This window comes from Dipodomys merriami, unplaced genomic scaffold, assembly GCF_024711535.1.
Source record: "Dipodomys merriami isolate MVZ:Mamm:240054 unplaced genomic scaffold, mDipMer1.0.p SCAF_2, whole genome shotgun sequence".
Taxonomy (NCBI): domain Eukaryota; kingdom Metazoa; phylum Chordata; class Mammalia; order Rodentia; family Heteromyidae; genus Dipodomys; species Dipodomys merriami.
In genome coordinates, this window is record NW_027203381.1 from 48,209,346 (window position 1) to 48,234,794 (window position 25,449).

Genomic DNA, 25,449 nt, shown 5'->3' on the forward strand with positions numbered 1-25,449 from the left:
AAAGAAAGAATACAGAAATTAATAGTATTTTGGAAGGGGTGCTAAGACACTGCTGATAGAAATGTAAATTGTTACATGTTAGGGAACACATTTTGACAGTTACATCAAAAGTCTTTGACAATGAGAAAGTTTATTTTTTAGTACACTAATTTATAATAAAATTAACCCAATGAAAATTAAACATTTATGTATTTAATTATAAATCTTGGTATTAGGCAGTATACAGTGGTAAAGATGTGTTTCATACTTTGGCAGTTATGCCAAAAGTCTATGAAAACATGTAACTTTATTTTTAGCAAACTAATTCCTAAAAAATTTAAATCAAATAAAAAAATTAAACATTTAGGTAAGTATCTAATTATGAATCTTGGCATTATGTAGTTATTCCTTAGGTGAATGTCTCCTTAACGTTGTGCAACCCTTTCATATGTGTGTATCAATTTTTCACCTGAGGCTCTATTGACATTTGCACGTACACAATTCATTGTCGAGAATAGTGTCTTGCATTTCAACACATCCCTGCTCACTAGATGCCAGCACTACCACTGTACCAGCTGTGATAGCTGTCCTCTTAGGGACAGCAATATGGAATGGAATATGATAATCTGTTTCAAATGATTTACATAGAAATTTAACTAGGAAAAATCTTGACAGTATTTTGTTAAATTGAAAACAAAGTGAATGACAGGCATGATAAGGGCAGAAAGATAATGATTGTCCTGAAGTTAGAGGATGTGAGGTTCCTATAATAGCAAAGGATTGTTCTGAGAGTTACATACAATACCAAAACTTTCCCTACATCTTCTGAAACAGTCCCTGTAAAAGCACAGCCACCATAGCCAAGTGTGCAGGATGGGGATTGTACCATGTACTGAGAGCTTTCTCTTTTGGTTTAGTAAACATTTACAGTTATTTTGTAGTTGAAGTAGTTTTGAGTTACACATAAGTATCAGTACTTGAACTCAGGGCCTTCTAATCTTGCTTGACTTTTTTTTTCTAATAAAGTTTTTATTGTGAAAATACTGTACAGAGGGGTTACAGTTATATGAGCAAAGTAATGAGCACATTTCTTATCAAGCATTGTTACCTCTTCCTTTGTTTTGCCCCTACCATCCCTTCCCTCCCACTTCCACAACTACACTCCCCCCCACCCTGGCCTAAATTGTAAAGTTGGTTTTTCAACATAGTGTCTTGTACATCTCATTGTTTCAATGGGTCCACCTGTATCCCTATTTAAACATTTTGTTTTTTCTTTTCCCCTCCCCAAATTATACCAACATCAAATACAGTGAAAACAGGGGTTATACCTTGGGGGAAGAACATACAAAGCAACAAAAAAATTCACATGGTACCTTATAAATACATTAGAAACAACAGCAAGAAAGAAAAAAAAAACACTTGTGTCCCTATCTTGGGGTTCATTTTGCTTAACTTCATCTTAACTGGTCATATGTACATAGTTTTTTTTTTTTACCTTTTCTATTTGTTCCAGACAATTTGACTTTTTTGTACATGGCTGTTACTACTTGAGCCAAGACTTTACTTCTGGCTTATCACTATTTGGAGATAAGGGTTATGCTGATTTGTCTGTCCGAATTGACTCTGAATTGATCCCTATTGACTTAGATCCAAGCCTCCTGAGTAGTTTGGATTATAGGCATGAGGCACTGGGGACACTTGTCTTATTTTGGTTGTTTTGAGTCTTGTAATGTAGGCCAAGGCAGCCTCAAACTCGCCATCCTCTTGCTCTCTCATCCCACGTGTTGGGATTACCAGCAAGTATCACCTTACCCAGTCTAGTATAGCTTTTTTTCTGTGTCTAGCCTATTTCTACCATGTTTTCACTTATATGGATTAGGTTTTCCATCTCCTTCTTCAGTTCCTACAGGTATAGTAGATAATATCTGTGGTCATTCCTGAGTTCACTGTTAGTGTCTTTATGCTACAGATTAATTTCCCAGCCAAGTTTTAGATTATTCTATATGTTTTCTCAATAGGTTTCAAGTTTTTTGGAGGGTTTTTTCTGTTGATGACCTAAAAACTTCCCTTTAGGAAGGGAAGGGGAACAACAGAATGGTGAGATAAAGAACCATGCAACATTGATATACACAAGACAATATGTTGGAAATGATCTGTACAACTTAGGATTGGGTAAAGTAGGAGGGGTGAGGGAAAGTAGGAGAAAAATGAGGTAAGGGGTAACAAGTTTAACAAGAAATGTACTTATTACTTTATGTATGTAACTGTAACCCCTCTGGACATCACTTTGACAATAAAATAATAAAAAAAAATTTAATGTCCCTTTAGGTCTCCTCCCTCCCTCCCTCTCCCCCCTTCCTCTCCCCCCCCCCTCTGCATATGTTGATATTGGGCTTAAACTCAGGACCTCACATTCTTCCTTGGTTGTTTTAGCCCATGGCTCTCTGCCTCTAATTCTGGCTTTTTACTTGGACATAAGATTCTCAAAATTTTGTCTGCCTGGAATGGCTTCAAAATGGGATCTCAGTTCTCAGCATCCTATGTAGCTAGGATTGTAAACATGAACCATTGTTTCCCAGCTAGGCACCAACTCTTAAATGTTCTACACCACCTCCCATCACAGCTGTCCAGAAGAAAATGTTCCATAACCTGAATGCACTTGAACCATATCTAAACCCTAGCAGTAAATTATGTTGAACAGTGGGTGGATGTGTAAAGCATCTTGCTTTGGAGATTCCATTTTAGTGACCTGTAATGAGAGAGATGAACAAAATTAGGATTTGGGGAGACTGGAAAAGACAGCATTAATTGAGGCAACTTATCATATTGAGTGTAAACCATAGTCTAAGCTTTTAACCCACAGAAACACAATAAGGGGATCCAGGATCTGCCTTGATATTGTACTCAGCCTTAGAGTCTGCATTTGGGGGCTGCAAATCAGCTGGCAGCCCAATGGGAAAAAAGACAAAGTTGCTTTTTCCCACCACATGCAGCGGTGTGTTCAGTAATGGCAACCTTTCTTTGTAACTAGAGATAAATATTTACCCACCAAAGGTAACAGAAATGAGGGGGTGGAATTGACTTTAGGGCATATAGAGCTCTATTGGGCTATTGGAACAGGAACAGGCTGAATTGGCAGAAAGCTCCTTAAGAGGATTGAATGGAAACTATATTTTGCAGAGGCCCTGTTCAGTAAAGGAAGTTTATCTAAGATTTAATTTTGCATATTATTTAGATAAAATATTTTTGCTTGAAAATACTTAATGCCACCTCTGTGTGTCTAAGTGCATTCCCACATTTTCCCTGACAGTTGTGTTTTATGCACTAACAATAATCCTGAAAGAAAATTAAGAAAACAACTCTAGTTATAATAGCCTCAAAGTATAATGAGGAAATTTATTGCATTAAAATACAACATTTTAAATAATAACTGGAATTATGACTAACAGCATGCCATTTTCTTTATTAACAGCTAGAGAATTATCATTTTATGACTCTTGAAATATTTATGTTAATCATGCAAATATAACCTAAGAGAGGTTAAACTACTCTTCTTAATAGATGATGTTTTTTATGTCAGTCAACAATCAAATATAGTGAATTATTACTATTTTCTTTGATGTCTATCTTTCTACAAAGATAAATAACAAACCTTTAAGATTTTTTTCAGTGCCCTATGAGAAATATCCAAATCAGTTCAAGATTGATATTTTATCATTTTTGAAAGAAGAGAAAATGTCATCTATCAGTTATACTTTTAAATCATTAGCAACTCTTATTTTACTGAGAAAACTAATGTATAAACAATTGTGAACTGTTTTCATATTCCAGCATTCTGTAGAGGATTAGCAAGTTTTGTGAATGTATCATCTTCAAATCTTGTAAATATATATGCTTCTTTATAGCAAAAGAAAAATTAATATGGCAAAATAACATACTTCTTTTCAACAGATCCATATATTCTTAGTTTCTTTGTAAGAAGAAGAAACCAACAATATATAAGCTTAAATCAGATTTTATTTGACTTAGACGGTATCTAGAAATTTTAGGAATATCTGAAGCTTAACATTGTATTAGCTGCAAGTTATCATAAAATATTTGGAAGCTATTTTTTAGATAAATTTATTATAAAACAATTATTATTTAAATAACTTGTCAAAATGTCTGAATTTTATTAAAGTCATTAACTTAAACATCGAGCAAATAAAACATTAGTATATTTGACTAGTAAACTCAAGTAGAATACAAACATAAGCTACATCATACTCAATGCTAAGAATTCATAAGACAGCTCTTGCTGTCTCTCTCTTTCCTTCTGTCTGTTCATCCATTTGTCCACCCATCCATCTCTAAGTTATCCAGTCTTATTTATCAACTCTTTTATTTATTAAAGATTTATTTAACATTTGGGTTCTTCTTTTAAAAAAACTGGTGTAGTTTAATTTTTTTTGCTTATAGCAAAGCATTTTGTGAATACAATGCCATCTTGATCAGTGTATTTTGAGAATATTAGGGATATTCAATTTGCATAAGCACAGATTTTGCTCTAATTAATTGAAACAGAATTTATTCCTTTATTAATTTAATAATACCCCAAGTAGTGATAAAGAAGTAGGGAAATATCATATATAAATAATATCTATGGCACATGTCTACTTAAAATACAAAGGCAGATACACATGGGAATCTTACAGCTTTTATTCTAAAAGTTTTAGCTGTGATCCAGGTATAAAAATACATATTCTCTCTCTCTCTCTCTCTCTCTCTCTCTCTCTCTCTCTCTCTCTCTCTCTCTCTCTCTCTCTCTCTCTCTCTCTCTCTCTCTCTCTCTCTCTCTCTCTCCCCCCCATAGTAAAGACAAGGTGAGAGAATATGTAGAAACTTCATGGAAGGAATAGTCTTGAAGTAGGGTCTTGAAAAAAGTCATTATTCCAACAGGCAGACAGATAGTCATCTAAGCTGGATTAGGATCATTAGAAATGACAGAAGTGAAGGGAAGGCAAGAGAGGCAATGTGATACAGTGGCTTTTACCTGGACTTTGGAACCCAAGAGTCCATTCTCCTTCTAACACTTAACTAGCCTAGAAACCACAAGTTCTCCATCGAAAAAATGGGAAAAATACTTACCTCATAGAACGTTTGTGACCATTGGGTTTGTAGGGAGAGTCTGGGGCACATACATATTCCATAAATGCTATTTTTTCCTATTTTCTAGAAAATAATAGGTTTCTAGTTTCTCAGGAATGAAAGGTAGAAAAGAAATTTGACCTAGGGGTTTTTATAGAGAGAGTTTTTTGTTTTGTTTTGGCCAGTCATGGGCCTTAAACTTGGGTCTTTACAGAGATTTTTAAAGAAACACATAATTGGAGCTGTGAAGGTGGCTCAGTGTTAGAGTGGTTGCCTTGCATGCATGAGGCCCTGAGTTTGATTCCTCAGCATCACAGAAGCAGAAAAAGCTGGAAGTGGTGCTGTGGCTCAAGTGGTAGCATGCTATCCTTGAGCTGAAGAGCTGAGGGACAGCGCCTAGGCCCAGAGTTAAGGTCCCACTACCAAAAAACAAAACAAAACAAAAAAGAAACACATAATTATTGTTATGTTTGAGCAAAGAGTAACTTATTTAAATCAGTGAAATAGAGCCCACAGAATTGCATGTTAATAAATTAATATTAAGAATCAAAGGTCTGTATTACTCCTTTGTTAGAAGCCATTTAGAACATTTTACATGCCAAGTATAATGAATACATAAGAGTTATTTGTGGCCTCCAAACTAGAAATGGGGTTTTCCTACATTTTATTGATTTTTAGTGCACCTTTTCGTCCTGTGGCTGTAACCCACTTGCATTTCTAGTGAATTTCTACTCACATTCATATATATGCTAGTTTATAATCACTGATAGGGTGCTATTCTTTGAAAGTACCTATACATAGCCTGAATATCCATTGGCAATAAAAGAAAACTGCAAAGCATAACATTTATTCTCATTATTATCCTGCCTTATCTGTCCCTATCAGAAAAGGTTATTCTCTTCCTTTTTCTTTCTGACTTTCACTCTATCATTATGATGTCAGGAAGGTTTCCTAGAAGAAGTTGCACAGCATTTAAGTCCTGACTTGTCATTCTCGCTCCTGGATACCAGTTTTTCATGCATGGAAGAAATGGATCTGTGCCTCTCACATCAAATAGACTTATCCTATATTGAAACAGCTGTTTCTTATGGACAATGTACATTATGAGACAATGCTTCTTAGCATCTGGAATCATTCTTTCTTCTTGAATTAAAAATAAGATGCAGCATAAATTACTGGGCTAAGGCCGTCATGATGTGTCTATAGGGATAGTATTTTTGGTAGCTGGGAAATATTACACATGTAATGTTGCATACCAATTAGTTGTATTAAAATATGTATTATGCACAGCTCTGTGTTTGGTTTTCAAAGTTTCCTTGACAACATCACTTAACTTCTTACTGTTCTTTTCATGTTGCTAGTATAAATATCTAATATGTTTTTGTTCAAAACATCAATTAGGCTTCAGTATAATCTTTATTAATACAGATGTGTTATTACAAGAAGACTGCTGAGCTATGATAATTTGCACAGCAGGAGCAATAAGATATCTTCTCTTTTGGTATATCTGAGACTGCTGTTTTCTTATTTTTCAAAGCACATATCCAAACCTTCCATGATATCTTGCTCAATTTATAGTGAAATCATTAAAGCTTATATAAGCAAGAGCATTATTTTCTCCTATGATGAACACAAATTGGAAAGGTCCCAAATTGCAGGTAGTTTGAAAAAGATACCTGTTAGTTCAAATCTCCACTTTTAATACCTTGATTTCTTTTCTTCATGTAGCCAGAACTCCCCATTTCCTGCGGATTCAGAATGTGGAGGTGAATGCTGGCCAGTTTGCCACCTTTCAGTGCAGTGCCATCGGCAGGACTGTGGCAAGTGACAGGCTTTGGCTACAGGTATAGTACACTACAATTCTAGCTTTAAGCTGAATCACCCTGGAGAGGGGATCCTGAGACATGCAGTCTGGTCAGGGCATTGTTGTAGGACTTGCCAGACTCCTAGGGGTTCTGCATAATAAGTGACTCATTTCCCTCCTCAAATATTTTCTGAATGCCTTTTATCCCTTTGTTTTCACTTAATTTCTTTTGGCAGATTTTGTGGAAAAATTACTTTTCACTATTAAATCCAAATATCCAAATTATAACACCTTTCCCCTTTTTTCCTTAAAAAATATCTAGAGCTTCTCACTTTATTCAAAGACATGAACATGCACACAATATGCATTTATTTATTTATTTATTTATTTATCGGTCATAGGGCTTGAACTCTGGGCCTGGGCACTGTCCCTTAGCTCTTCATCTCAAGGCTAGCACTCTACCACATGAGCTACAGCACCACTTCTGGTTTTCTGGTTTATTGGAGATAAGAGTTTCACGAACTTTCCTGCCTGGGCTGGCTTTGAACCATGATCCTCAGATCTCAGCCTCCTGAGTAGCTAGGATTACAGGCATGAGACACCAGTGCCCGGCAATGTGCCTTTATATAACTTTTAATTTCAAATTTTAAAGTATACAGTTAATGTTTTTCATGCATTTTATTGTTATTATAAAGGTGACATACAGAGGGGTTACAGTTTATGTAAGGCAAATAAAGAGTACATTTCCCTTCCCTCACTCCTTGTCTTTCCCCTTTGTCCCCACCCACAAGCTGTATAGTTCATTTTCAATGTAATGTCTAGTCAGTACTACTGCTGCATTTTTCACCTTTTGTTCTCTACTTCTGTGTCCCCCTTTGCCCTCCTAAAGACAGAGGGACAAAATAAAAAGACATAAAGGAAAACAAAAGCAGCAACAAAGGAAAAAAAAACCTCTTGTTTCCATATCCTGGACATTTCAATAAATATTAATTTTTATGGTTAGATGTACATAATGTTATTTTATTTATTATTTATTTATTTATTTATTTATTTATTTATTTATTTATTTATTTATTTATTTATTTATTTTTTGTCAGTCGTGGGGCCTGAACTCTGGGCCTGGGCGTTGTCCCTCGGCTCTTCAGCTCAAGACCACTTGAGCCACAATGCCACTCTACCACTTGAGCCACAATGCCACTTCTGGCTTTTTTTTTTCTGCTTATGTGGTGCTTAGGAATCAGACCCAGGGCCTCATGAATGCAAGGCAAGCACTCTACCACTGAGCCACCTTCTTGCCCCTGTTTTTTTTTTTTTTGTGCACATAATTTTAATACAACTTGAGTGAATTGTTGTACAGTTTTTACATCCTGTATACTTTACATGACAGTTTCATGAACCTCTCCTCTCTTCTCCCATACCTTCTCTCTACCTCCTCTCTCCTCCATTCCCGTTTCTTAGCCCTTACTCAAGTTTGGCCTGAGCTGTACTGCTGAACACAACCTAGGCTTTTAAACACAGTTATTTTATTAATTAAAAGATTGACTGTGGTACTGCAGTGTACTCATCTTCATATTTCAGCCCTTCTGCACGTACTGTTCCACACCACCTCAGGTTTCCCTGTCCCATGCTTTTTCTTGACATCTGTCACTTCTGTCTCATCACACTTTTTTCTGGTGTGACATGATGATTGTGATGTGTTACATTATAAGACACTAACTTTTAAATTCTTTGTTTTTTATAATTATTACTAAAAAAAGTATTCTATTTATTACTGTGTTTCTGAGGAAATGGGGGACAGCTAATTGTACTTAATGGATTGTCAGCTATGGCTCTGTTGTGGAGAGGAGTCCTCTTGAATATGGTTTGTCCTTCACACTGGGTGCCTCACCCTTTGTCTGATGTCACTCTAATATCCTAACCCTATTTGAGATAGGAAAGAGGAGTTCATTAAAAAAAACTGAAACTATATGTTTTAAGTCTAATTTTACTTTTCCATCTTTTTTTCTAAAAGTTTTTAATCATTACTTTAAGACTTTTTTTGTCAGTACTGAACATTTTCCCCCATTTTATTCTACTTTTCAGTTATTTTAAATTCCTGATGTTAGGGATCAATTAATTATTTTTCAGATAGTGAACGTATAAGTGCTATTCAGATTGACCATCTGGTGATGAAGGATAAAACAGAGTGTTTTTTTTAAAATTACTTTCCCTATACAGAATTAACTACTTTTAAAAAGTGAAACTATTTATCTTTAGTGTTCTTTTTTAGAAAATTTAATTTAATTTTTTTGGGTCCGGTCGTGGGTCCGGTCGTGGGGCCTGAACTCTGGGTCTGGGCGCTGTCCCACAGCTCTTCAGCTCAAGGCTAGCGCTCTACCACTTGAGCCACAGTGCCACTTCCGGCTTTTTTCTTTTTGCTTATGTGGTGCTCAGGAATCGAACCCAGGGCCTCGAGCATCTTCCCAGCCCCAGAAAATTTAATTTTTATGGAGAAATCTCTTTTTGTTTGTGTGACTATTTGGCATTTAGGTAATGTAAACTCTCTATTCATATATTCATCTGAAATATACCTCAGAGTTTACTACATGTTGAGAAGATGTTTGTCCTTTTTTAAAAATTTGTTTTGGTAGATGTTCTGAATTTGAAATAATATTGCTTAAAGTTGAACATTTATTTAGGGTTGGTAATCTTCAATTGTTTCTTATTACAGTTGGATATTTTGTTTTAGTTGGATATAGAATTTTCAACCCTGCCTCCACGAAAGTTTTTAAAGAATGTTTTGCCTATTTATAAGTTCTCATTTAACTGATCTGGGCATCCAGCAAATCAAATGCCTGAAGTGAAATACAATATAATATAAATTATATTAAATATAAATTGGGAGAGAAAAAGCCAACCATAATATCCTTGGGTGACTGGTCCAGGAACCCTGTGGATACTACAATTCTTAGGTGCTCAGGTAGCTTTTGTAAAATTGTATAGCACTTGTATATATTATACTATAATGCTTAATAAAATGTAACAGAAGTATTTGTTATTCTGTATTATTTAGGAAATTATGACAAGAAAAATATTCTATATTTTTAATGAGTAGGCTTATTTTTTCTCAAATATTTTGATCTGTGTTTGTTGAATCATTGGAGACAGAACCAGTATTTGTGAGCATAGATGTTGGTAATTCATTTCCACTAGATCTATTGACTCTTTACCTTCCCCACTTTCCAGGCTTTTTGGCCCTCTGTGTGTTGTCCTGCAGTTTACCTCAAATCTAGGTTAAGAGGAGAATACTATAGATGCATTTGGATTTTAAGAGAATCTTAGCTTATCCTGCACTGAGTATGCTGTTTGGTTAGTGAACCATTGTGATGTTGGAAAACCTTCTAATTTATTTGCCCTGGATGAGTAGTCACTTTGTGAAAGGGTGCTTATTTTATTAATAGCTCCTAATAGAAGACCAAAGACCTTTACTTACAAGGAGCGTTTTACTGATCTTCATTATCTAAGTGGTTTCCAGCAAGGGTAAAGATGTCCTGCTCTCTTGTCCACCACTCCCAGCCCTTGGTCTCAGGCCAGTCCTTAAGAATTAGAGACAGATGTAAATCTCTAATCATAGATTACTCTAAAGAAAGGAAGTCTAGGCCTCCTCAACCCCAAACCCCAAATGTTCCCAAATCTTGAGCTTCTGATATGTTAATATCAGAATATAATATAATACCCTAAATAGAAAATTCCACACCATTAAACTATTTAAACATTCACAAAATTATTTATAGTGCTGAGGCTTCAAGCGCTTTATCACTGAGTTGTACTCTCCATACACAGAATTATTAAAAGTGTTTTATAAAATTACCTTCAAGTCATGTGTATCAAGTATGTCTGAAATGTAAATGAACTTTGTGTTTAATAAATTATATATATATGTATATATTCAAAATCAGAAGGACTCTTCAATCTGAAATACTTTTCCTAATTATTTCTGATAAAGAATACTTAACCTGCAACATGCTAATGCTTTTACAGTAGCAAAATGCATTTTTGCACATAAACCCACTTGGGTCCTTAACATAATTCTGAGATGCTGGAAGACAGCTTAATGAGAAGAAATGTATTTCATTTTTCTTTCTGTGATGTGACTCTCCCTTTGATTTCAAAATTCATAATGCATCCTTAATCTGGGAGGCTTCAGTGCTTTTATTATAGTCACCTGTAAATGTGTCATTACATGTTTTTTACTACATGAGCCTGGTCATAGGCATTTGTCAAGGAGTTTTGCAGGTGCTTGTTGTGTCTGTATTATAGATGAGGAGCTTGAGGGTCAGGATTGACCTGGGTCACAGAGGGAACTGGCATGGTTAGGAATAGTCTAACCCTCTGTCTGTACCGGTGCTTCACACTCATTAATTGCACCATGCTGTCCGGAAGGAAGGTGAGGTGACCATGTGTACTGAACACTTTGTGAGAGGAATCAGGTTCTGACCAGCTGACATAATTAACATCTGCACATAGGAGAAGTTCCCATGTTTATATCATGAATATATTGATCCCTACCTGAACATAGGAGAAGTTCCCATTTATATCACGAATATTTTGATCCCTACCTATAAGAAATGGTTAGGAATTTGAGTGTTTGAAATGTAGTTTAAATAAATTCTTATAGTCTTCATAAAATCATATTATGAATAAATCTGATAATGACACCAATGGAGAAATGTTTATACCTAGCAGATGTGTCCCATCTGCTTCTGTTTTTCCATCGCATCTGTGGGCTGCACAGGTTAGTGCCAATGTGGGAGTTTTTTTTCTTTAAACCATGTACAACAAAATTAAACTCAGTGCATGAAGATCCATTGTTACACCTGCAATGTGCTTAGAACACATTGCAGACAGTCTACTGTGGGAAGACATAATTTATAGGACTACTTTCTGGCAGCGCAAAACTGATAGGCAATGAAGTTCTAATATTATCAGACATGGTAATCTGTATGAGATACTAAAATATTTCAGAAGATGTACCTGTGTGTGTGTGTGTGTATGTATGTATATATATATATATATATATATATATATATATATATATATATATATATATATTCTCTCTTTCTCCCTTTTTTCTCCCTTACTTCTTTCCTTCCTTCACTTCCCTATGTACACACTGAAAAGAGGAAATAAAATTTTAACTTTCTTTTCATATATGTTTAGTATCCTTTAATACTTCTTGTTTGCTCCATAGGAATTTTTAAGTTTCTTATCTTTTATGCAGTCATTGATCCTCTATACCTGGTGAAGTTCTACTTGACTCATTATTGTTCTTTCTTCAGTATGTCAAATTTTATCTTCAATATTTTATTTCTCTTGGGCATTCATATTTATAACACCAATTTCAGTTTTTCAGTAATATAATATAGTAGCCAAAGCATGCTAATGTTGGCCTTTGTGTGTCTGTTCAAGGGCACATCGCTCTGGAACTATCCTGCCCTCTTCTTGACCAGCATCTGGTCCTGTTTGGGTGTTTTCCTAAGTTATGACCTTTAATTCATTTCCCTTCTGTTCTCACTTAGATACTATGTGATTCTCAGATTAGGTCCAGGCAAATGGCAGAAGGCCTAGATGCTGTACTTTCTTAACAGCGAGGAAACATTTATTTATGGAGTGAATAGCAGTTGTCCAAGGAAACCTGGAAGAAAACCATTTTCTGTGACATAGGCACCTACTATGTTTAAATGGCTTACTTTACAGAATTACACAATTGTGTACCTTCCGAATTTGGCACAGTCTTCAAATTAAATTCCTAGTTTAATTATTATGAAAATATGAGTCTAGAAAATATAGAAAACTTTAGCATAGTCACAGACAGTATTGAGGACATTTATTGTGGATAAATCTATTCATAAAAAGTTCCACATGTAAATTTATATGCATGCATTTATGCTTATACTGTGTTCTTACTGCAAATTAGTACTTTTAGCCACTTGGACTTTAAAAAATAAGTGATGTTGTGTTACAACTAATTTTCAACTGGATATTCTCAGATTTATTGTGAAAAGATCTGGGTTGACCTCGGAAATGTATAAGCCATCATATTTTATATAGCTAAGAGTTTTCCTCTTTCACCAACATCTTGATATTTACTAGGAAGAAAGTAACACACTAGTCTTTCTAAAGGATTTTATTATATACATCAATTAAAATGACATAAGATAATGTTTCTGTGAAGTATCCTACTACATAACTTACTACTGCCATAACCTGGCACCTGAGATAGTACCTATCATGGTGTACTATATATCTCCATGGATACTTGCTGAAGCATAAGGCTTAGTGGCTTTTTGCCAAAGTATCTCCTCCAGTAATACTTCAGACAGGCAGATTTTTTTATTAGAACATGCCAGAGGGAACCATTTATATCTCTCTGGGATACTTGTGCCAAGGCCTTCAGCTCCTATACATACTGGGATATGAAGAGGTATATGGAGAACCTGATGGTGTCTCTTCTACTGGTGCAGAATCCACAGCAGTTACCAGGAAGGGTTTCAAAAACTAAGAAAATAAAGTTATCTATTAGTGTAATTTTAGCATCCAAGAAGACTAATATATTATCTTTCCTAAGTCTTTTTTCTCTTTCCTTTACCTGAAATTTTTTATTCTGTTGTAATGTTTTCCCCTACACCCTTCACGTTACAGGTAATAGAAATACATGCTAAGAAGGATATTCAGATCAGGTCTAGCCATTGATACATCTGTGCCATTGTAGTAGGTGAATGAAACTTCTCCCATTATTTTTTTGAAAGAATGAAATTCAATAGAAACCCTTAATTAAGAGTGTAATTTTCTTAGTGGCAAGGGTAACTTGGTGTCAAAATTCTTTTAGCTGGGCATTCATGGTTCAGGCCTATAAGCCTAGCTCTTCAGGAGGCTGGGATCTGAGGATTGCAGTTCACAGCTAGCCTGGGCAGGAAAGTCTATCAGATTCTTATCTCCATTTAACCACCCAAAAGTCAGAAGTAAAATTGTGGCTCAAGTGGTAGAGTGCTAGCCTAGAACAGAAAAGCTCAGGGACAGGGCCTAGGCCCTGATTTCAAGCCCTAGGACCAACGTTAAAAAGGAAAATTGTTTTACTTGTTGCCCAATTCCTTATTTGAATTCAGATAAATTTAGACCATTAGAAAGAGAGAGATACAGATAGAGGGTCAGAGAGAGGTAAGGGATAGGAAGACAACTATAGCTGGGATTTTTTTTCTGACCTAAAATGTTTCTTATTAAGAACAGTTCCTCTGATCTTCTGGAGAATTTGATTAATGAATGAACAAACTTTACATTATATGAGTTGTATATTTATTGCTGATTTCACCAGATATTTGAAGTGAAGGAACTAGAGTGACCCTGAGCACTAGTGTAGGCTAGACGTATCCCTGAGTGACATTTAACTATCACCTGTCAATGTTCTCCATTGATCTCTATGAGAAGTTCAGTCTATGCCCATTTATAGAAGAAGAAATGGTTAGCTAAGTATATCAGTGATTTTTTTGAGGGAGATATTACTCATAACTGGAGCTGGGGTTATTTTTCAGTCTACACTTGTCTAGAATCTTTGTCTTCCTAAGCCATAGGACTCCTTGAGTAGAGGAGAAAAACCTAGCCACTTCCCATGGATTCATAAACATTATATAATTTAAATAATCATCTCTATCAGAATTGAAAGTTAAAATTGTATTTGAGCATGTAGCATTGTCTTGCCTTTTGTGTTTGAATGCATGCATGTGGTCAACAACCTATGGTAGTGTTTAGATTCATTTATAGATTTGAGAGCAATGAAAAAATCACAATGGTATATCAGAACTGCTTTGCTACTAGATGCAAAAGCCATAAAATGATTTATGATGAAATAAAATATGGTTCCCTTGGAAAACTTAAAGAGTATTTTGTACCATATATATTAAAGCATAAATTTAACAGCACTTCCCATCAGAAAATACCAGGAGTGCACAGAGACCTGCCTTTTGTTGCTATAGGAACCATTTCCTGTCTGAAACTTTTGAGTAGTGAAAATCACATCCATTTTTGTTTTAATCAGTTATATCAGTTATATCTCTAGTAATAGCACTATATGATATAATGTTGAACATTTAGACTGAAAGACCTTCAAGGGTTATACCTTGTGTTTTAACTTGACATGATTTGCAATTACTTCAATTTAATTTGAAATTTATTTCATGTTGGTGAGACCATATGATATATGTATTGAGATTCTGGGAGAAATTAATAAAGTTTACTTTGTGACATTATCTAAGTCAATCATGGAAAAATAAGAGGATCTGGTATTTCACACAGGAGTCCATCCTGCTCCATAGCTCCATCAAGGTCAAGAGTTTCAATTGGTAGAGAAAGTACATTTATTACTGTATTCAATTAATGTTGCATTTACGCCAGGGTAGTGCCATGCAGAGGGAAGAAGAGAATCAGGCATCAGTCTTAGCCATTGATTATAATGGCTGCTTCCATTGGACCCATGAACTCTAAGTCCTGTAAAAGCTTTTCTTTTCTTTTAAATTATCTTTAAGTAGTTACCATTTAACAAAAGAGTTTATGAATACAGTAGATCTTGATCAAGGCCGTGAAAGCTTTTTTCCCATGTCTTTTTTTATATTTTCTATGAGGAGCGACTTGCTTGTTTCTAAGAATCAGAGACTCTCCTATGTAGAGGGAAGACAGACATGGTGGCCCTAGTCCTGTAATTCCCAAGAAGGCAGGTCACTTCTGTGCCTTTCTAGTAAGATCTTGCCTTACCGATTAAAAAGCCAAAGGTAAAGAGGGTACATTTATTGAGATATTCAATTACTATTGGATTTAGATTGTATAAGACATTTCAAAGAAAATTACTCCTGGTCTTGTAGAGGCTTATCAGCATGATATAAATGGGCATGTTTGGAGGTGGGATAATACACACTGGTTTTGCTGCTGAAGATGTGCAGGTTAATTCCCACCTGTGTTGCTGAGGAAGACTCAGCTCATCTCCTCTATGCTCACCCACTCAGAACTACTCCAAAGTGCCTGAGATTGATTAATTTGCCAGCAAGTGCTTCTAACTTCCCAGGTCTCAATTTCTTTTAATCATTGCTCTGATTATTGCAACACTATTCCTGAAAGACTTAATATGTATCTTTTTGCTGGTAAATTACCGCTCATTTAGAAGTCCTCCAGTTAGTCCATTGCATAAAGAAGGTTCTAAGTATAATTTAAATAACTATCAGTACTTTTTTTACTGGCTTCCTCACATTGAAATACGCATGCATTTAAAGGTAGTCTTGCCTTCTTAAAGGGCTATATTTAACCCAGTAAGATCATTCTCTCTCAGGCATTGTCATTATGTGTCTCTTAATAAGTTAACAAAATATAGAGCAGCAAGTCCCTTACAAACCCTGAACAAGCAAGTGTCATGCTTCTTCACATGCACTTGTCTAACTTTTGTTCCTAGTAATCCTGTGTTAGGCTGTTTTACGTGAGGAACTCTTTATATCCGTGACTTAGTCACTGCTCAGTCTCCTATCATGCTGTGAAGTTAGTGGGGCACCAATGCTTGCTACCATAGGAAAACTGGGAGGAATCCATCTGACAAACTTCTTAGCTCTACACAACACACCCAATATACATGTCAGTATTTTGTTCTGCTAGCATAAAAGGAGCTGTGGGCCCACTACATGCTAGTGATACCAAAGTTTTGAACACATTGCCCTCTCTAGTGAGTACTGATGTGGGGCAAGACCAACAGGGAGAGGGGGGCTTCAGTTGTCTTTCTGTACTTAGCTAGTATTGGAAGCACCAGGGCTGGCCATGCTCCCTGTTTAGTTCACTTCGCAAAGGAAGGGATTCTGAGAACCTAGAGGTTCTTAAAATTAACTCACTAATCAATCATTCAGTCTTTCATTAAATGCTATTTAATACTGTCATCAGACAATCCCCTTCCCTATGATATGGTAGGCATGGTTACTGTGCTGGAGACCCAGCAATAACATGAGTGCCAAAGCTGTCTGTCTTCCTGGGACTTGTATCCTTCAAGGACCTACAGTATCCTACAATGGCCACAGTATGGAAGTAAAGTGCATCGTAGTGGTCATTATTTTTTATTTTTCAGAAGAAATAGCAGTGCTGTACTAAGCAAGAGCACATTTCTGTTTCTACTCCACAGTCAGGTGAGGGCTCACTGAGAGCTTAGTGAACGTGATGGGGAAGAGATAACCCTTGTTGTCACTGTATTTGATTTGGGGAGGGGAAAGGAAAAAACAAATTGTTTAACTAGGGATACAGGTGGACCCATTGCAACAATGAGCTGTATAAGTCGTTATGTTGAAAAACGAACTTTACAACTTTGGCTGAGGGGTGGAAGGGTGGGAGATGGAAAGGGATGGTAAGGGGAAACAAAGGAGGAGGCAACAATGCTTGATCAGAAATGTACTCATTACCTTGCTAATGTAATTGTAACCCCTCTGTACGATATTTTCACAGTAAAAAAACCTAATTAATTAAAAAAAGAGATAAGGAAGTTAACTGTGGATCATTTGTAGCTAAGTTTCCATTGTACAGGACAAATTAACAAGAGAAAAGCATAAAAAAATGAATGTACATTTTATGTGAGCAAGAGCCTTTAGAAAGTGAAGAATCAAAGACCCAAAGAGAATTGCTTCTCTGCACAGTTGCAAAACTTGTTTGTTCAGATGGTATCAATCTGTGTACTACCCGTCTTTTTGGAGATGGGACAGTTACCTTTCAGGTGAGAGATTCAGCAGGCAAGGGAAGGAGAAAGTAATAAAGGGACCACCATACAATTTGTAGCCTTCATCATGGAAGGAGGGATGAGGAAAATTTCTTCTTGGTGACCTGCTTCATGGGAGAAATGAACTAAGGAATTTCATTCTAAGGACTGCTTCAGGAGAGTTGAGTAATAGGATTAGGTCACACTTCCTGTTTCTATATTTTTCTTGATATTTTTAATTTAAAATACTTATTAGCATGCTAAGCAATCATACTTTCAGGTAGACTTTTCTCTACCATATGACAGTACTAAAGTGATGGAGGACATCTCCCTCTTCCTTTCCTTTCTCACACCTTAACTACATTTGGAAGAAAATCCTCCATTTCTCCTCCTTTATCCCTGCTGTGATGGCTTGTTAAAGATCTCATCTCATAGTTTTGTTTTGTTTTGTTTTGACCAGATTATTAATGGATAACTGTTAGGATTCCAGCAGGAAAGAAGAAATATTTTCCAAAAGTGGAAACCTTTACCCTTACCTTGTATGTGTTACCTCTTTTCCCTGAGGTTTTAAGGTATTGGTATTTGCTCTTATTTTAGTGCACCTCCCTTTCTCCATCTATCTTTTCTTCACTGCTCCCTTCTGTGTTGCTTCTCCAATTTCTTCTCCATTCCTTTCTACCTTTACATGATTTTCCCCCCTCTTCTTTCTCCCTTGATGTCTCTTTCCTTTTGATTCCTTCTTTAAACTAAAGACTCCCCTGTGTTCAGGTCATTATTCTAGCTGGTAGTTCCAAAGTGGAATTTTTCAGCCAGTCACTGGTGTCTCACACCTGTAATCCTAGCTACTTAGGAGGCTGAGATCTGCGGATCATGGTTTGAAGCCAGCTTGGGACTCAAGACTCTTACCTCCAATTAGTCACAGAAAAAGCTGGAAGTGGAGGTATAGCTCAAGTAGTAGAGTGCTAATCTTGAGCAAAAGAAGCTCAGGGACAGTGCTCAAGTTCCAGAGTTCAAGTTCCAGGACTGACCAGAAAAAAAAGAAGAGTTTTTCTACTTGTATAAAACTGTTGGTAATGCCACAAATTTAAGTGATTTACACCAATCTAAATGATTAATCTTATAGATATTTAAATATTAGCATGTGTCTCTAATTCTGAGTATATATTTTATAATACTACAAGTACTTCTCTTATTTAAGCACAGTTAATCTTATTTAGTTTTGTGTATTCAATTTCAATAACTAATGATAGCTACAGAAAATAGAATTTCAAGGAATATCCTTGTTGTGTAGACGGGGTCAGTATAGTTGCTCAAAATACAATAGGGAAATTACTATTTATTTGACTTAAAAGTACTGTCTAATAGAATAATTTCATTCTACAAAAAAACTATTCCATTGGTTTATATCCAGCCTTGTGTCAATGCTGTACTTCCTTTTATTACTGTTGCTTTTTACTAAATTTTGAAATTGAAAAGTGTGAGTTCTCCTACTTTGTTCTTTAGCTTTGGTTGCAGTAGAAGCTTTTGAATTGAATTCTTGCTAGTGAATAAGGTTCCAATACAACCTTAAATAATTGTTATGTAGTTCTGACAAATTAGAATATATGGTGACTGCACACCTTCAAAAAGTCATAGGTCTTTCATTAGTCAGATGGTTATATTATTGTCAAATTGCTGCTGTAATAAATTACTCCAAATTAGCAGCTTCATTAACTTCTAGAGCTCACAAGACTTAGATAAGGGGACAGCAAGGAGTTCCAGGAGGAAGATCTGTTCCTTTCCTTTTCTAGCTTCTTCCTTTATTTCTTGGCCCTTGGTCCCTTATGGCATCTTCTGTGAGCATCACTCTATTTGTGCTTCTGTCATTACATCTCCTCCTTCCGTATTTGATTGTCCTGTCTTCCCTCTTTAAGGCCCCTTGTGATACTGGTCACCCAAGTAGTGCATTATAATCTTCCCATCCCCAGGTTCACATCTCTCTCTATATATATATTTCATGGAAGGTAATAGTCACAGGTTTTAAAAACGAGAGTATAGACATCTTTGGGGCCCATTTTCTGGAACAATTATGATGAGTTTGAGCAAAGTTGCTGACTGGTGCATGCCCAGAAACTCAAAAATGTAGGTATTGTCCATTTTAAAGAATTAAAATAAGGTTAAACTTGTGTAGATTAGTGGGGAAGTTTTTGCCTGGGTTTTATTTTAGCACAACAAAACATACATGCAAACATACATAAATATGCATATATATACACATACACACATATTTATTCTTTTCCACTGAGGCTTCCTTTGTCAACATCAAGAAGTTCTTTGGGCATCTATGTAGTGTACCTGGTTAATTAAGTATGGAAAATTAAGCCCATGACCTGAATATCTTGTGGTTTCCTAGAGGAGACTGATTATACTCAATATAATATGCTTAAAAGTAAAATAGTAAGTATCCTAAATTATAGTTCCCTTTCCTTTATATCTTTTCCTTTTCTGTCATTTTTTTTCTATTATGTCTCAAAAGAAGAAAAGCTCCTTCTAGAGAGTTCATTTGATAAATTTGGGTTTCGTACCCTTGTTCTTCTGAGGTTTTGTATTTCATTGGAAGAGTTTGTGGTGTGACAGAGCAGCTCCCTTGTACTGCTTCTCCAATGTATGCATGAATCAAAAAGGGAGGTTTGCTCAGCATAGACTTGACTTATTATAAGAGATCTGCAGTGCATACTTGAATATTATTTTGGCACATGCATCTATTAGAAAATATTATATGATTGTCTTAAAAGTCTGTTCTTACAGGGTTAATACCACAATTAGGTAAATAAAAACATTAGATGGTCCCCTTAACTCCTTTGTTGTTGCCATTAAGAAACAAAACAAGAACTTATCAGTATGCAATATGCCTTTCTTCAGGGTTCAGTATTTTACCCCCTCAGCAATTGGAGAATTGAAGTGTTTTTTTTTTCAGTTTGAGGAAATACTTAATTTTGTAGAAGAGCAAATGTCAGACTAAATGACAATATTTGGTTATTTAGAGGGAGAGAATTAGAAACTGGATTATGGAATGCAGAGGAATGCTTTCTATTAGCTAATATTGTTATTGGTTTTTTTAACTTTCTATTAGCTTTCTATTAGCTAATATTGTTACTGTTTTTTTAACTTCTTGGTGCTGTTAGATCTAATTTCTGGAATTTAGTAAAACTCACACTTACATAAGATGTGTATAGGGCTTCATATTATGATTTATGGCTTTTTAAGCTATAAATATTTCTTTACACTTAATGCTAAGGATAATGTAAGTGGAACTTTGGTTCCCCACTTCTAATGTTTCCTTACATGTGGCAGGAACTGTAGTAGAGGAACACTTCTGCCTGCTTTCTCCCTGCCCAAGCAGGAACTGCCTGGGAGGAAGTGTAAATCGTGACTAGCTCAGCCCCTTCTTCAGGGAGCTAACTGCCTATGAAAGCCCTGTTCTTCCATCCTGTGAGTTTTACAGCAACATCTAAACATATGAAGGGCCTTTGTGGTTTTCTAATGCCGCTTGTGACTAGTGGGTGAGTCTGTTCAATTCTGTGCTTCAGTATTAACAAACCCATTGTTTCTGCTCACCTCAGACAGAGGTTAATGTCTTTTGGCATGTCGGTAATAAAAGTGATAGTTTGAAAGCCTGTCTGCCTTTTTCCTGGAACTCATTGTTCATTTTATCCAAAGCTCTGTAGGGATTTGTGGGGCCACTCAGTTATGCCAGTGTCCTTGCAAATATCTTTGATTTTTTTACAACAGCTCTGAAAGTCACTTCTTTCAGATGAAGAAAGCAGGGTCCTATGAAAGTAAATCACTTAAAAAATCAAGTTTGATTTGGCACCCTGATCAGGCTAACTCCTAAACCCCAGTCCTTAAGGACCTGCTGTGAATAAAAATACTACAGATAAAAGCTTTTAAAGGACTTAGCATAATACAGAGCACTGAAAAGTGTAGATGCTCTTTGTTCTTTTGTAGCCTGGCATTGTTGTAGTTATAAATAAAAAGCATTTCAACACAGCCTGAATTCACAGGGGTTTGTCCACCTCTTCCAATTCCTCTTACTAACTTTACTCCATCCATTACTTTCTAAACATCGTGGGACTCCTGTACTGTTTCCTGTGGCTAGAATGCCCTTTCCCTCCCTTCCCCTTTGTCTGGTTAGCTTCACTTGACCCCTCAAATCTCACTTCATGTGTTACTTATCCAAACTGGCTTCCCATGCCCATTGTAGCAATAAGGTCCACTGTATGACTTCTGCCAGCCACCTGATCTTCCCCTTCCCCATACAGGCTATCATTGGTGGCTGTGTGTTCATTTCAAGCTTGCATTCCCCAGATGACACCTGGAAATGCCACAACTATTTACCTTTTGTTCCCCCTTGTGAAACCTAGTGTCTAGACCCATGGATGATGCCCAGAAACTGATTGCAGACTGAATAATAGGCGGTAGTGTTTAATGACATTTATTAGCTTTGATATCTATTGTTTACTCCTAAAATGCAAGTAACATGTTATACATAACTCCTCTCCAACTAAATGCAAAATATGTAGAGAGCTGGCATCTGTAGCTTTCTTTTGTGGCTTTAAACTCTTGCAAACATAGCATGGGTTTCCAGATATGAGTAACTCTTAAGAGTTCAAGGATAAGAAAAGATAAAAAACATTCTAGAACTGGGATCAACTTTAGGTGGTACTGGGAAATGCTCTCCTGTTACATTTCAGTACCAGGTAGTATTTATTGAACATCAATTTCTGTTTTCTTTTTGTACATCAGAGAAGAACACCATAAAGTTTAGATTAGTCCTCCACATCTAGTCTTTAGGAATATAGTAATCTCAATGTAGATTTTGCTGTTTTTTGTTTGCTTGTTTGCTTTTTGAAGCTTTGGGTTGAACTTAGAGTTTGTGCTTGGTGGGCAAACACGGTATCAATTGATCCACTTCATCAGCCTGTTGTGTATTATTATTTAAGATAGGATCTTGTTTTATGCACAGATGAGCTGGATTGTGATCCTGTTTGCTTCCCTGTATGAAAGGATGACAGATATTCACCACTGCAACCAGTTAGTGTGTTTCCCCTGTTGCTGGGATAATGAGTTGTGCACCATTCCTGTCATTGGTTGGGATAGTCTCATGAATGTTTTGTGTATATACATGCATGTGTGTATGCGTTTGCATGCATGCTTATGTTGGTGCTGCAGTTTGGACTCAAAGCATCACATTCTCTCTCACTCAACTACTTTTCGCATGGCTGGTGCTGTACCACTTAAACCATACCACCAGTTCTAGCTTTTTGCTGTTTAGTTGGAAATAATAGGCTTATAGATTTGTCTGCCTGGGGTGGCTCTGAACATCAGTCCTCAGACCTCAGCCTTCTGAATATTTAGTGTTGCAGGCCTGAGCCACTCACACTGCTCTCATGAACTTTTATTTCTTGACTGTCCTCAAACTGATCCCACAGCTTCATCTCCCCAGTAGCTAGTATTATAGACTTAGGCCACAACATTGGCCTTAGTGTTATTTTTGACAAATTGTTTATTTCTTCACATATAAATTGAGATCAGTAATAGAGCAGTAGGTGACTTAATCTTGTTTCCTATCCATGCATACAAAATATAAGACAAAATATTATGAAGCCAGATGCGGGTGACTCACACCTGTAATCCTAGCTACTCAGGAGGCTGAGATCTGAGGATCATGGTTCAAAGCCAGCCTGGGCAGGAAAAGTCCATGAGACTCTTATCTCCAATAAACAACCAGAAAGCCTGAAGTGGCTCAAGTGGTAGAACACTCGCCTTAAACTGAAAAGCTGAGGGACAGAGCCCAGGTCCAGAGTTCAAGCCCCATGACCTACCAAAAAAAGAAATATTATGAAAAGACCAGACATTGATAGGGAACAAAGTAAAGGCTTTTTCTATATACTTAATATCTCTCTTCTGCTGTTAAACTAATTTAGCATGATTAATATCTTGAAAGGATAAAAGCAAGATGTTTCTGCACAATCAGTTTTGCATCCCTCAATCTTGGAAGTGTTATGCTGGGCAAAATTACAATTCTTGGCCAGCTGTTCTCATAAAACAACTTTCCTGGGGCCATGAACAGCCAAACAAAATGGACAAGCGTGACATTGATAATGCATCATCATGTGTCCTACTGTTTTGATATGACAGTTGATATTGCATCTTTTTTTGTCTTCACCATCCCATTGATATAGGGCATTGATGTCCAAGATGCTCCACTGAAGGAAATAAAGGTGACTAGTTCCAGAAGATTCATAGCTTCATTTAATGTGGTGAATACCACTAAACGAGATGCTGGGAAGTACCGCTGCATGATTCGCACAGAAGGAGGTGTTGGGATATCAAACTATGCAGAATTGGTAGTTAAAGGTATTTAATGTGTTTTTTTATATCCCCAAATAGTCTATGAAAATAGATATGTTAGATGGTGGTTAGTTTATTATTTGTTTAAAGCTCAAGCTTATTCTTGTCTGTTTCAGCACAGTAGTTTGATGATAGGCTACACTGATGGATTGCATTTTAAGTACAAATTTTGCATGTGAGCAATATTTTTGAAAAATGCATGTTATTTATGTTGGTTTAGTTGCATATAAAGCAATGAATGTGCTCTTGGCAAGGTCTTCTGCTAGCTCTATATATAGAGATTAAAAGCTATAAATTTTTTTAAGGAATGAAAAATTTCTTACTGATAGAAAATCACTTAAAATGCAAATATTCAGTGGCTAGGGTGTTTATGATAGCAGGGTGGTTAATAAAATGAAACAGTGTCAGTATAAAAATGTTCCGTTATATCATACCAGCCATATTGATAATACTGTCTCAACATTCATAATGTCCCAGTTAGGTTCTATTACTATATTTTGCCTGACTGGCAAATTGAGTCATTATATTCAAGGAGGTGGAAGATGAGGGGAAAGAGAGAGGGGAAACAAGTTTCCTTTAGCTGGTTTAATGCTTTTTATAATGGGCAGACGGTTTTATTATCAAACATCTTGGGCAATTTTGGGTCCCAAATAGAGTAATTGAGACTTACAGATGTACCATGAAGCCATTTAAGGCAATGGTGGCAGATCATTCCTGTTTCTTTTAAGAGAACAGAACAGTGCCTCTGTGTGTGTGGTGTGTGTATGTGTGTGTGTGTGTGTGTGTGTGTGTGTGTGTGTGCACGCACGCACACACCTGCACACACACTGAGGATGAAAGCCAGAGCTTTACACATTTGTTACTACTGAGCTGCCCCACCACCCTTATCTGTGCTTTATTTTTAAGTTTTCCTTTCGTATTAGTTAAATATAGAAATGGTAAGATTGCTCATCTTAAGATGGACTCTTCTTTTCACCAGCAAATTCCTCTTTTCAGGAAGAACATTGGGTTCAAATAACTGAATAAGCTTTGAGGGCACAGGGTAGGGGCTTGCTCTCTGTGCATCTATTCTCTTGTTTATAATAAAAGAGAAATAATAATAATAGGACTGTCAGAGTAATCACTTGTGGAAAACACACCTGTGGTAGTTAAAATGGTATGCAAAATAAGCATACCACAAAGGGCCACAAAGGAAAGGAGGGAGAGATGTTTTTTACTATCTGACTTGGTAAAGAGCTCTGTGGTTAATATCTGAGAATGAACAGTAGAGCTACCTTTCTGAATTAAAAAAATATTAAAAATACTTTTTTAAAAAATGTTCAATTGATGATAATAAGAGAATCATCATTATTTTATTGAATTTTCTTCTGAATGTTTTTATGGCTGTTCATCACTTATG

At 36.2% G+C, this 25,449-nt stretch overlaps 1 protein-coding gene across 13 annotated transcripts in view; it reads left to right on the forward strand.

Annotated features, from left to right (window-relative positions):
• Positions 1–25,449, forward strand: part of Ptprm (protein tyrosine phosphatase receptor type M) — an 832,110-nt gene that overhangs the window by 354,546 nt on the left and 452,115 nt on the right. For 12 of the 13 annotated variants that reach the window (XM_070029553.1, XM_070029556.1, XM_070029555.1 and 9 more), the window contains exons 5-6: positions 6,835–6,950; positions 23,882–24,056. In XM_070029553.1, the coding sequence (XP_069885654.1) occupies positions 6,835–6,950; positions 23,882–24,056 (291 nt within the window). Of the gene's footprint in view, positions 1–6,834; positions 6,951–21,104; positions 21,200–23,881; positions 24,057–25,449 lie in introns of those variants that run through there. The other variant, XM_070029567.1, reaches the window with a different exon arrangement.